The sequence below is a fragment of the Mesoplodon mirus genome (assembly GCF_964341445.2).
Source record: "Mesoplodon mirus genome assembly, chromosome: 9".
Lineage (NCBI taxonomy): Eukaryota > Metazoa > Chordata > Mammalia > Artiodactyla > Ziphiidae > Mesoplodon > Mesoplodon mirus.
In genome coordinates, this window is record NC_138985.1 from 115,368,782 (window position 1) to 115,381,787 (window position 13,006).

Here is a 13,006-nt window from a genome sequence, read left to right on the forward strand (position 1 = left end):
TGCAATTATACTTTTTTCTAATTGATTTTGGAAAGATTATTTTAATACAGGAAGAATAAAAAAGTAAAAACTACCCATGACCCCAGACTCAGAGATAATCCATTTTGTAATATGTGTGTATTTAGTTGCAGTCCTTTTCCTGTACATAAATGAGCTTTCTAAAAATGCAAAATTGGAATTACACTCTTTTTTCTTTTTATTCTGGGAAATACTTTTTTAACACTGGAACGTTTAATAGCTGTCTGGTATTCTGTTGTGGTCATAACCTCATTTATTTACAGGTAACCTGATATTGAACATTAAGGTCAGTAATTTTTTTGATATTATAAATTATTCTGTGATGACAGATTGAAACTCTTAATACGTGTCTGACTGTTTTCTAGGAATAATTTCCTAGAAGTAAAATTTATTGGTCACAGAAAGTGTTTGAATAGTTTTAACTTTTTTAAGGTGTCTTTGCAACTTGCCCTGCTTGCGGGCCCTTCTTCCGCTCCACTCTGCTTTTCATGGATCCCCCCCAACTGGAGCCCCACTGCCCGGGAGAGGTGTGGCGCCACCTCCCCGCACCCTCCTGTCACCGAGTGGCCTGCCCCTCCCACCAAGCGTGTTTCTGGCCAGTGCTTACTCAGCAGATGGCTCTCTTTTTAAACGACCTACCTTTGTACGTCGATTTTAATTTTGTTTTTAAAAATTCACTTAATTCAAGAGAAAGTCACTTAAATATTTTTCTATAGGTGCATGGATTTGTGAAATAGCCATGTTCCATATGTTTTTGAAAGTTTATAGTTTGAAAACGTGTAAGGATCTCATTTGATTTTCTGAAAATTATGTGAAGTTGATAAGTATAAGTTTCTTTTACTTAGGTAACATTACTCAGGTAACAAATAACCACCTTTTGGTGTACCTTATTCATCTCCCTTATGTCAAGTCTCTTATTTACTAAAGAGAGGTTGTAAAAATGGTTATTTTAAGAGATGCCTGTAACATCGATGCTGTTGTTAAATTTTGAGCCCATGACTTCTTTTACAGAGCTCACTAATTATGGCTAATTCATTATGATATACTAATTAATGGTTATGGAATTTTTTTTGATAGAATGGTGAACGCAGAAATCAAGGTGCAAGTTCGAAGAGAGATGAGACTGGAAGCCAGTAAGGAATATTCGTCCTTTGGTTGATTATTCTGTTTACAACACAGTTTTCACACAATGCTTCAAAATGAATTTTTCTTGTTGGGCCTGATTAGGGCCAGTAAGTGAGAATAAATTATAGATACACCTCATTTACTCTCAATGCAAGCCCTCTAAATTGTATTTTTGGAGTACTCGTGGAGCTTGGAAGCTTGTTATATAAATGAATCATTAGCTTGGGAGTCTCCGCTTTGCGAGGGGAGAGCGTCTGCAGGTGGCCTGTGGTTCACATCCCCTAAACGCTAAGCGCAGACACGCCCGCAGACCCCCGCCGCCCAGTGTTTGCAAGTCAGGCAAAGGCAAGGGTGTTGGCCTGGCCGCTGCACATGTGCATTTTCCCTGGGATGTTGGGTGGCCCTTTGGAGCCTCATCTTTTCTGGTGAAGCTCGGATGATACCTATTTTGTGCAGTTTATGAAGATTACAGATTAGAGTTTGTGTGTAAACCCTCATTTTATATATGAGCTCTGGGTTATAATTTGTTCTTTGTGACAACTATATTTGGTAATTCTTTTTTTTTTTTTTTTTTTTGCGGTATGCGGGCCTCTCACTGTTGTGGCCTCCCCCGTTGCGGAGCACAGGCTCCGGACGCGCAGGCCCAGCGGCCATGGCTCACGGGCCCAGCCGCTCCGCGGCATATGGGATCCTCCCAGACCGGGGCACGAACCCGTATCCCCTGCATCGGCAGGCGGACTCTCAACCACTGCGCCACCAGGGAGGCCCAATTTGGTAATTCTTTTTCGCAGATTAGGAAGACTCAGGTTAAATGCCTTGCCCAAATTCTTACAAGTTTGAACTAAGTTAGTACTTAAACCTGGGGGTGCAGATCCCTGGATTTTATATTGCAGATCTGCTGGAATGCACAGTGAAGCTTTTGCTTGGTTCTGTATGTTTTTTTTTTTTTTCTTTTTTTTTTTTCTTTTTGCGGTATGCGGGCCTCTCACTGTTGTGGCCTCTCCCGTTGCGGAGCACAGGCTCCGGATGCGCAGGCCCAGCGGCCGTGGCTCACGGGCCCAGCCGCTCTGCGGCATATGGGATCCTCCCAGACCGGGGCACGAACCCGTATCCCCTGCATCGGCAGGCGGACTCTCAACCACTGCGCCACCAGGGAGGCCCGTTCTGTATGTTTTTAAACATATGCTGTATTGAATTGGTATGAATGTAAGTTCCAAAAATTGAGAATCAACTTGCAATTTTGAAAGCCTTTATTTTAGGTCCCAGGTAAACATATAAAATATGATTAAAGAATAGAACGTATTTCAAGATAAATCTTTCTTTTGGAAATACAAATATTATATTAAACACAAAATAACATTTGGGAGATTCTCTAATAAAATTACAGGAATATTCTAGAACTCTTATAAGGATATAGATTCATACACAAACACAAGTTTGTTAAACCACATAGTTTCTTCTCTCTCTACTGAAGATATTTCCTATCTTGTACTACTGCTGAAATAGTAAAAATAGTTTAGAAAAGGATTTAGTATTCATAGTTCTAATATAGCATCAAGCTATTGCCATTCTTAATCCCATCGATTGCTGAGCCTTCACTGGGATGTCAATGTTTTAATTTTCAAGTCTTCGTTTAAAATTAATTTTGATTTTGATCATATTTGCTTCCTAGGCATGCAGAGAATTTAGAGAGGAATAATGGGAAAGATAAAGACTCCAGAAGGAAGGTAAGACACTTCACACTGATTCTGTTATGCAGTGGGCGTGGTCCTGGGACTCAGACCCCGAGGCGGGCCTTGTTTGCAGATGGCTTATTTGAGTGGCAATTCCAGGAGGCACATACGATACATTTTAGATTAAAAGACTCAAATGGGTTAAAAGTAAAAAGGTGGACAAGGTAAACCATCAAACAGCAGCTGTAACAGAGCTTGAGAGGCTGGACTAGAGGCGGAGGAACGTATGGTAGTAATAAAATAATTAGCTTGCAGGAATATGTGACAATTATAAATGAACATGCACCTCACAAAAGAGACACAAAATACGAGAAGCAAAAACTGACAGAATTAAAGGGAGAAATAGAAAATTCAACAGTGATTGAGACTTTAGCACCCACTTTCACTAATAGAATGACAGCATTTCATGCTAACAGATTAGACAATTTAGATGAAAGGGAAATTCCTGGAAGATATAAATTGGTGAAATTGCCTCAAGAAGAAACAGAAAGTCCGAGTAGATCTGTGGTTAGTAACAAAATTGTGTTAGTGTAGAAAATCTCTCCACAAAGCGACCCAGGCTCAGATGACCTCACTGGCGAATTCTGTCAAACATTTGTTATTATCACTGACGCCCTCACTGCCCCGCTCCTTATGTAGTTGTTTCACGTTCTGGACTAGGTGTGCGAGCACGTGTGTGTGCACACGTGTGTGTATACTCGAGAAGCACATGCAAGTCATAAGGTGTAATAGTTTCATGTTCTGGACCACGTGTGCGTGTGTGTATACTCGAGAAGCACGTGTTGGTGATACGGTGTCACTCAGGACACCACAACTCCCAGTCTTCATCTTTTATACCACTTTCATAATTATCATCAGAAGAGTCTTCATAATGATTATTTAGTATCTCTAGAATTGTATACTATGGTGTTAAAATTATTATCAAACCACTTCCTAGGTTTTTGTTTTGTTATAGATAATGTGGCAAGCAGATTTTGGCTTCTGTTACTTGTGAAGAATAATCATTTTCTTTCTCTGATAGTTGTCTGAAACCCTGGCCTGTGAGGTACCTGTCCTTAGCATCTTGTGCCATGTCTTTACAGGTCTTTATTCCATATACGTACACAAAAGCACAGCAATCTTTCATAAATCAGGTCATGCAGCATGTGTTGTTTGATGTGAGGATGTTTTATTCATTGAGTTTTGGGCAGTGGTTGGATCCCTTACTGTCTAGCTGTAGCCACACCTTAGAAAAAAAAGTTAGCCTTACAAATAATTCTTCCCACATAATCTTTTTTTCTATATTATCTTTCACAGTCCTATTTTGATATATATATTTGGGGGATTTGAATGCCTTTTTTTGTGTTTTATATACACATACACCCCATGCAGCATATACTGTTTTTCCTAATTTGTTGTGGAAACCCCTCCAGTTCTAATGATGCAGATCTCCCTCCTACTTTTCGAGGATAAATTTCTTTCTTTCTTTCTTCTTTTTTTTTTTTTTTTTTAGAGAAGGGCTTTTATGTATTTTATTTTATTATTTATTTTTGGCCGCATTGGGTCTTCGTTGCTGCACGTGGGCTTTCTCTAGCTGTGATGAGCAGGGGCTACTCTTGGTTGCGGTGCGGAGGCTTCTCATTGCGGTGGCTTCTCTTGTTGCGGGGCACGGGCGCTAGGCCCGCGGGCTTCAGTAGTTGTGGTACATGGGCTCAGCAGTTGTGGCTCACGGGCTGTAGAGAACAGGCTCAGTAGTTGTGACACACGGGCTTAGCTGCTCCGCGGCATGTGGGATCTTCCCGGACCGGGGCTCGAACCCGTGTCCCCTGCATTGGCAGGCGGATTCTTAACCACTGGGCCACCAGGGAAGCCCTAAATTTCTTGAACTGGAATTACTGGATGAAAATATATAGTTTTTAATGTTTTCCTCTGTCTCCCAATTTTTTTGGTAAGTGTTAGCCTTGTTCACTAGGCTTACAATGTGAGCCACATTTGTAATTTTAAAGTTTTGGTAAATCACCTTAAAAAAGAAACACAAAATTTGAATAACACATATAATCCAACATTTCTGAAATATTATTCTTTCAACATGTAACCTATATAAAAAATTATGAATGAGACATTTTACATTCTTTTTTTTGCCGAAGGAGCAAAATATGTGATGTCCTTTCCCCCTAAGAGAGCCCAGAAGTGATTCTGAAGATGCTTGGCAGCTCATTCTGGCTTATGATTGGGTCATATATTTTATAGCATCAACATGCTTCAGCGTTTATGGAGAGCCCACAATATGCCAGAATAATTGTTTGGACATGTGGAAAACTGCTCATTTTCTTCATGGTGTTACGCCATGCACTCCCCACTCTTTTGCACCAAATGGTTTTGGGTAGTGACGTCTGAGAGCTGTGCCTTCCCGGGGCCAGGGACCACAGCGGGATGGCCAGTTTCTCCCGTTTTACCTGCCGCCTCACTAGCACAAGGAAGAAGGTTCACAGTTCTCCCCACTTCTTGGAAGAGAAAACCGAGGCCCAGAGTTCCTATGTGAAGTCACACCGCCAGTGGCCCTCTGAGCCAGGACCTGCGTCCCCATGGGAGGGGGGTGGGCCCTGTGGCTGCCCTGGGACCCCCCCTCCGTCCCTCCACGCTGACCAGCTGTGCTCTGTCCCCCAGCACGGCCGCGAAGAGGGCCCCTCGACGTGGAAGCTGGCCCGGAGGCAAGGGAGCGAAGAGGCCTTGGTAAGGAGAGGACGTGTCTCTGCTTCTGTCCCAAAGCGCGCTGTCACTCGTGTCCCGGCTCTCGCGGTGTGTTTTCTGGGGGTGGCCCCTCCTCCTTTTAGGCAGCAGGACGTTAGGACGGAGGGGGAGGTGCGTGTTCACCCCGCGCTGCCCTCGGGTGTGCGGCTTCCTGAGGAGCGTGGGCTGGATGAGTCCTCAGCCTTCTTGCTGTTGCTGTGCGTTGAAAGCAGGTCTGGGGAGAATGGAAGAAACTGGACAGAGGCATCACAGAGACACAATTCAGGCCGTCGTCAGTGAGACACATTCCACGTAGCAGATAATTTTCAGAAATAAAAGCCAAACCAGAGGCAAAGGAAATGGCCCTCTCCTCCTGTAAGAGGCCATTGGTGACGCCAAGGCACTCTCTCCAAAACTGGGGCGTGAAGCAGAAGACTGTCTGCTCAGGGCCCCCGTGGAAGGTGGAGGAACACTTTCTTGGCACCGTCCTCCTGTCTGCCCCTGACGGGCGCCCTGGGCACCGTGAGGCCGTGGGTGTTTGCCGAGTGATGAGTTGTCGGCACACGGTGAGCTTGCGATGCTGTGAGTTTTGCTTAAAACTCCTGCGTGACGTCTGTCTTAGTTTCTCTTCTCAATCAGCAGGGTCCTGTTTATTGGTACCGTACACGTGGCATGTCACTCACCATAACGTACGGTGACTTTGTATGACGATGTGCCAAAAGCACCTTCTCGTGGGGCAGCTTTTTGGTCCTCTGGGCCTGCAGGGCCATGTCCTCATCCCCAGGGTCAGAACCGAATGTCCACTTTGAGGCTCAGCTGGCTTCTCTGTGGCTCAGATCACTGACTTCCTGGCACTGGTCACCACACAGCAGGGCACTAGGTTCTGGAGAGAAGATGAAGCCCTTCCCGCCTCCTTCCTGAGCTCCAAGCTTGTCGGCCCCTCCTCCTGGATGGTCCACGCTCCCCAGGCTCACCCTCTGCCCTCCATCCCCAACACCTATCCTGTTTGAAACCCGAAAGCCTGCGAGTCGTCTCCTTGCCCCTAGGCAGATCAGCAGTGCCCACCTCTGCACCAGCCCTGCGGGTGGGTCTCACCTCCCCACGTCTGTCCTGCCTGCAGACGCCAGGCATGTTTTGTTTCTTCCTCCAGGATGGAGATGGAAGCCCCTTCGGTGACTGAATTTGTGGTGCTTGGGGTGTCCACCACGGGTGCTGGGGAGCTGTGTGGGTATGAAGCAGGTGTGGTGTGATCAGATTTCCTGCTCAGAAGGTTGTCTCTGAACTCCGAGGGCACGAGAGGGGACATGGCAGGGACGGTAGGGGCTAGGCTGGTGGGTGGCAGGGTTGGGGCGGAGGGCCGGCTGGCGGGCGGGGAGAGCGGGGTCCTGGCGGGCTCCTGGTGTGTTGGCTTGTGCGTGGTGGAGGTGCCCTGTCACCAGTAAATCGGGTGAGGGGGAGCGGAGGTGGACAAGAGAAGGAACAGCCTTGGGGGAAAGTGTGAGTTTCCTGAACCTGTATTTCATTTCTGCCACCTCCTGGCCTGGAGACCTGGAACGTCTTTCTGCTCCGTCTTCCCGGCACCCTCTTCCTCATCCCTCAGACCCAGACTGGGTCAGTCTGAGGGTGACACGTGCAGCTCCCCAAACCTGCAGAGCACGACTGAGCACATGTCCACTGCAGGACTTACTCAGACTTCAGGGGAGAAACGGAGGCTGGCGGTGGTCAGTGATGGCCGGGCCAGGGGCAGAACAGCCCATCTGCCTGCTTGCGGGGCAGGGCTGTGGGCTGGTCCTGATCACTGGAGCTGTGGTGGGTCACACGGGACCTGGCTGGCGTGTACTTGAGCACGTGTGTCTGTTCTTAACTGCAGATGCCGGGCTGTGATCGTGGGTGAGAGGCACAGTGGGGAAGGCAGTGCTGAGTGCCAGTCTGTGGGTTATTTGTATAATACCTTCTCTCTTTTTCTCTTTTTAAAATTTCGTTCCATTGGTTTTTTGTTTTCGTTTTTGTTTTTTTTTTGGCTGCGTTGGGTCTTCGTTGCTGCGCACGGGCTTCTCATTGCGGTGGCTTCTCTTTTTGTGGAGCACGGGCTCTAGGTGCACGGACTTCAGTAGCTGTGGCTCGTGTGCTCTGGAGCACAGGCTCAGTAGCTGTGGCGCATGGGCTTAGTCGCTCTGCAGCATGTGGGATCTTCCCGGACCAGGGTTCGAACCCTTGTCCCCTTCATTGGCAGGCAGATTCTTAACCACTGCGCCACCAGGGAAGTACCACACCTTTTTTCTTTAGCCATCAGAATTATAGAGGTTTCCCGAAAAAATTATGATTGTTCACTGTTTTCTCTTTCTGGCTATACTTATAAGTTAGGGTATTTCTTTAAGAGTTGTAATTAGGTTATGTTAGTTTTATAAATATTTGCATTTTAAAGTTAGCAACATCAAATGAATCTGAGAAAACATGTATTTTCCCAACCTATTTGCAAGAGTCAACTTATGATTGAATATTTTAATTATATGTTTGATTTCTACCTCTAGGAAATTGAAAAGGAAGACCTTGACTTAGAAAATGCTGGAGCTGATGAATATGCAGCCAGTTTTGAAGATGATTTTGAAGTAGGTATAAAAATTTAAAATTTTCTCAGCTTAAAGATAATTTGTTCTAAAATCAGTAACTTAATAGTGTTTTTCTCTTTATTGCTCTCAATACTCCATAGCTGTTTGATTTAGGTCTGGCACCTATAAAGAGGTTGCTATATGTCTACCACTGCTGACCAATGTGATGTAATTAAGTGGTTTTTCTATTTAAGCTATTGTTAGTGCACCGCAATCAAACGCAATCAAATGTGTACGTATATGTGCACGTGTGTATTCATATATATGTGTACGTCTACATGGAGTATACATGTAGCACACATGTTTATGTGCACATACACTCCCATTCTCAGCACAGAGGCGTTTGCACATTATTGTTCTTTCAGAGCTCTCAGTGTACGTAGTTCTGTAGAGTTTATACAGATGCAGAGAAACAAACGCAGCAGTTTGTACAGATTTGTGATTCAGTGATGTTGAAATCTGTGAGCTGTAGAAGTCGCCCTGAGCCACACTGAGGACCACCTCTGTTTCAGGCTGTAAGCTGTGTGCTTTGTCCTGTGCGCGTCTGCTACTGTTTGCAGGACTACGAGGATGACTTTGAGGTCTGTGACGGGGACGATGACGATGCTGCACGTGATCCTGAATCAGGAGAGACGGCGGAGGAGCTTCCTCTGGCCAGAAGGAGGGAGATACAGGAGATTCAGAAAGCCATCCACGCAGAAAACGAACGGGTCAGCAAGCTGTCCTCGAAGCCGTTTGAGAAGCAAGGCCGGACGGAGCGTGGCAGGGGGCCGGGGCCGGGTATGTGAGTGTGTGCTGGTCCCGCGTCGCTCCCAGCCCTTCTGCTCCGTGACGGCGCCCGGCAGGTGCTCAGCGCTGCTCCTTCCCTGCGCTGTGTCGTCTGTCAGCTGCACAGGCTGCTGCTTTTCTGGCAGAGGAACGTGAGGGTCGGCAGGAGGCCCGGGCGTGTCAGGGGCAGCGTGGCGGCACAGGGTCTGTTCCCTAGGGAGCTGTCCTCTCCCGGCGATTTTCTTTAGGAGATTGGAAGTGTATTTTGCTCAAAAGTTCTTGGCATCTGGGTATGATCAGGTTACTTGTAAGGGTCGGAGAGTTCTTTTCATAAACGCTCCTGACTGTCCTGAGTGCCAGGTGTCCTGAGGGATGAGAAACAGGAGGCGCTCGGTCAGCACCCTGCTCGCGGCCTCCAGGCGGTGCCCTGCTGGGATCCGGCTGTGCCTGGCGGGTCTGATAAAGCTGTAAGACGGCAGGAGAGGGCACGCTCTTTGCAGGAGTTCAAACATGTATCCAAGAGGAATGAGAAGACAGACTAAGATACAACTGAAATAAATGTGTAGACAAAGATGGGGGTCAGTCTGCATGGGGAGCACAGAAATCCCTGGGGGAGAGAGGCAACGGAGGCTGTCTGCATGGGAGGGTGAGGGCCCGAGCTGTCTGTCCTGGTGGGAGCTTTTGGCAGTTGATGGTGGGTCACCAGGCCAACGACCTCTGCACCCTGTGAACTGATGAACCCCTGCCCGCATCTGCCTGTTTTCTCTCTGCCACAGTGAGTGGCTGATCCAGCATTAAGTTGCATCTGTCTCTGTTCTTCAGTTGTTTTGTGCATTCACGTCTCAGCTCCCTTACCAGAGGACACACCTTTTGGAGGGGGAGGGGGAGAGTGGGGCGGAAGTGGAGGACTGCCTTGTATATGTATTCTTTTTTTTTTTTTTTCTGGTACGCGGGCCTCTCACTGCTGTGGCCTCCTGCTGTGGCCTCTCCCGTTATGGAGCACAGGCTCCAGACACGCAGGGTCGGCAGCCATGGCTCAGGGGCCCAGCCGCTCCGCGGCATGTGGGATCTTCCCGGAGCGAGGCACGAACCCGTGCCTCCTGCATCGGCAGGCGGACTCTCAACCACTGCGCCACCAGGGAAACCCGTGTATTCTTAAATATTTCTAAACGTAGTGTGATTGGCACATGTGTAGGAAGTGTTGCTCTGTTGCTGAGAGTTTTAGATGACGGTAGCTGAAGTGGTTCTTGAATGCTTGTAGAAGATGTTTAACACTAGTTATGTGTAAAGACCTTACTGGACATAATTGGTTTGCATGCTTCTAGTTGGTTTACTCTTGATTTCTTTTGCTTGAAGAAACGTTTCAGTGTCACGAAAACACTTTTTGTGTGTGTGCAGCTGCAGACATTTCCCCCTCCGAAACCCCTGCTTGTGGGATTTTCCTGGACTTTGCGACAGCCTCACGCCGCCAGAAGAGTCGGACTCAGGCCCTTAAGCAAAAGTAGGTGTGTTGGGAACTTTGCAGAAGGAATTAGGGAGTTTTAATACACTTTTCTTCAACGTGCCCTTAAAAATTAGCTCTTGTTTTGTTTTCACTGCTGGCGTTCAGGCACATGATTTCATTGTGCTCCGTTTCCCTGTGTCCAGATGTTGTGTCCTGGTGCGGGTGTGCAGTGCTGTAGACAAGCTCGGCCCTAGCATTGGTGTTAGTTCTGGGGCGCCCTGGGAGCCCCCATGTCACGGCTGCGGCAGGGTCACAGTCAGGGGCCCATGAGGCCGGTGGCCGGAACCCGTGAGCAGAGGGTCGGCCTGGCCCAGCCTGCGCCTCTGGTGCTGCTCCCTCCTGCCCTTGGGTTGGCGTCACTCAGGGCCAGCGCTCTGTTTCTCGCGTGAGGAAGCTGGGGATTCGTGGGTGAAGAGTCCCACACTGGCTCTGCCGCCAGGTGCCTGGGCGCTGTGCCTCCTGTGTCAGTGTCCTCCGTGGGTGCCGCAGGCCAGTCGTGTAGACGATGAAGCGCAGGCTCCAGGTTAGCCTCTGGTGGAGGTGGATGTGAGCTTTGAGCAGCCAGGGCCACCAGGTGTCAGAGTCCAAGCTTGCACGACTGTGAACTCAGAAATTTGCAAAATTCCTAGATTCATGAAAGTGGAGAACAGAATCTCAGCCCGTGGTCTGCTGTACTAAACCCAATACAGTCTGGGAGTAGATGCAAGAGCCCACCCAGATCTGGGATGGACGCGGTAGGTTTAGAGAGAGTGGGATCAGCCAGGGAGACGCACCGGCGGAGCGGGCTTTCCCTCCCCTGGGTCTCACGGCCGTCAACCTCTGCGGCAGCACGGCTCTGCCAGTGTCTTATCAGATGAAGGTGGGGGTGAGGGTGGACAGGAGCCCACCTGGCTGCACGCGTCCCTTGGAAGTGGCCAGGGCTCCGTCCCTCAGAGCAGGGTGGGCGGCGGGCAGGTGGGATGGGGGCCTGAGGGTGCCGACAGCGCAGTTGGGGGTTCAGCCCCGGGGCCTCGCTGTCCACGCGTGAGTTCCCACCTTAGTGACTGTTCGTATCTCAGGCTCCCACCTAGACAGAGCTTCACGAGCCCCTTGGCCGGAGCCGCCAGCTCCTCCTGAGGCTCCCTCCCCCGGCCCATTCTTCCCTTTGCACGTGGTTGATGTCACGTCATCTCGTTTCCAGGACACGCAGCACAAAGCTGCTCCGGCTTATCGACCTGGACTTCTCCTTCACCTTCTCCCTCCTGGACCTCCCACCAGTGAACGAGTATGACATGTACATTAGAAACTTTGGGAGAAAAAACACCAAGCAGGTGAGTACAAGGTTATCTACCAAGTGCGAGTACAGTGCGTTGGCAGGAGTTTGTGTGGCTTGTGTCCTGTTCTGGGCGTTAAACCTCGGAGTGGTTGTGAGGGACGCAGGCATCACATGCTCGTCACCTGGAGGTCGTGCCAGCATCCTCGGTGCCCTGGAGGCTCCTGGGCACGGATGTGGATCGCTCCCAAGCCCTGAGGACAGCCCCAAGTAGGGGGGGTTTACTGAAGGTCACCGGGAAGTCACCTCGGATCACTTGCTTGGGTTCCTGTGGGGCTGTAGCATCCTGCACTGCCTCCGAGTCCTGCACATATGTTCCTGCATGTAGGGACTCCAGGATCAGCGACCGAGTGCCTCCCAAATCCCAAGACACTGGGCTCACCTCAATATCCCTCCTGCCTGTTCCATTCTCCTCACCCTCCTCTCAAGGTCTTCCTGTGCCAGGCCCCCCACACCTGCCTGTGGATCCCCCTTGCCTTCCCAGGCTCCCCCACACCTGCCTGTGGATCCCCCTTACCTTCCCAGGCTTCCCCGTTACCTGCCTGTGGATCCCCCTTACCTTCCCAGGCTTCCCCGTCACCTCCCTGTGGATCCCCCTTACCTTCCCAGGCTCCCCCACACCTGCCTGTGGATCCCCCTTGCCTTCCCAGGCTCCCCCACACCTGCCTGTGGATACCCCTTACCTTCCCAGGCTTTCCCGTCACCTGCCTGTGGATCCCCCTTACCTTCCCAGGCTCCCCCACACCTGCCTGTGGATCCCCCTTGCCTTCCCAGGCCCCCCTATCACCTGCCTGTGGATCCTTCTTGCCAGGTCCCTTTGTCATCTACCTGTTTTTCTCCATTACCTGGCTTAGGCCACCCAGCCTCTCCTGCCATCTACCTGCCTGTTGCTCTTTGTCCTTGTCCTGCCCTCTAGGCAACTAGGTGAGCCCTCCCTGATGACTTACACTGAGTGTCCTCTGCCTCCAGGGTTGCTACAGTACGTCCCACACAGCCCTGTCTCTCCCTGTAGTACTTCCAGTTGTTGACTGTATGACAGTCCACATCCCAACGTGGTGGAGTCTTGGAGTCAGGGATTTCCTGGGACATTTTTCTTCTGTCCCCACGGTGCACCTATCAACATGCTCTTGGATGTATCAGTCAGTAATCTTTCACTGGGGAGGAGGTCACAGGAGGAAATTTAAGAAGCTGACTGTTTAACCCTGGCTTTGCAGCTGACTCACCCTGA

General features: G+C 49.3%; 2 protein-coding genes across 3 annotated transcripts in view; one reads left to right on the top strand and one right to left on the bottom strand.

Moving 5' to 3' along the window:
• NCAPG2 (non-SMC condensin II complex subunit G2) overlaps nt 1–13,006 on the bottom strand; it is a gene marked incomplete at its 3' end in the record, with an annotated part of 275,587 nt that overhangs the window by 174,289 nt on the left and 88,292 nt on the right. The gene's annotated exons all lie outside the window — the stretch shown is intronic.
• DYNC2I1 (dynein 2 intermediate chain 1) overlaps nt 1–13,006 on the top strand; it is a 49,772-nt gene that overhangs the window by 19,104 nt on the left and 17,662 nt on the right. For both annotated transcript variants that reach the window (XM_082632209.1, XM_082632210.1), the window contains exons 6-12: nt 1,096–1,151; nt 2,816–2,870; nt 5,523–5,588; nt 8,117–8,194; nt 8,755–8,974; nt 10,361–10,463; nt 11,647–11,776. In XM_082632209.1, coding sequence (XP_082488335.1) covers nt 1,096–1,151; nt 2,816–2,870; nt 5,523–5,588; nt 8,117–8,194; nt 8,755–8,974; nt 10,361–10,463; nt 11,647–11,776 — 708 coding nt within the window. The remainder of the gene's footprint in view (nt 1–1,095; nt 1,152–2,815; nt 2,871–5,522; nt 5,589–8,116; nt 8,195–8,754; nt 8,975–10,360; nt 10,464–11,646; nt 11,777–13,006) is intronic.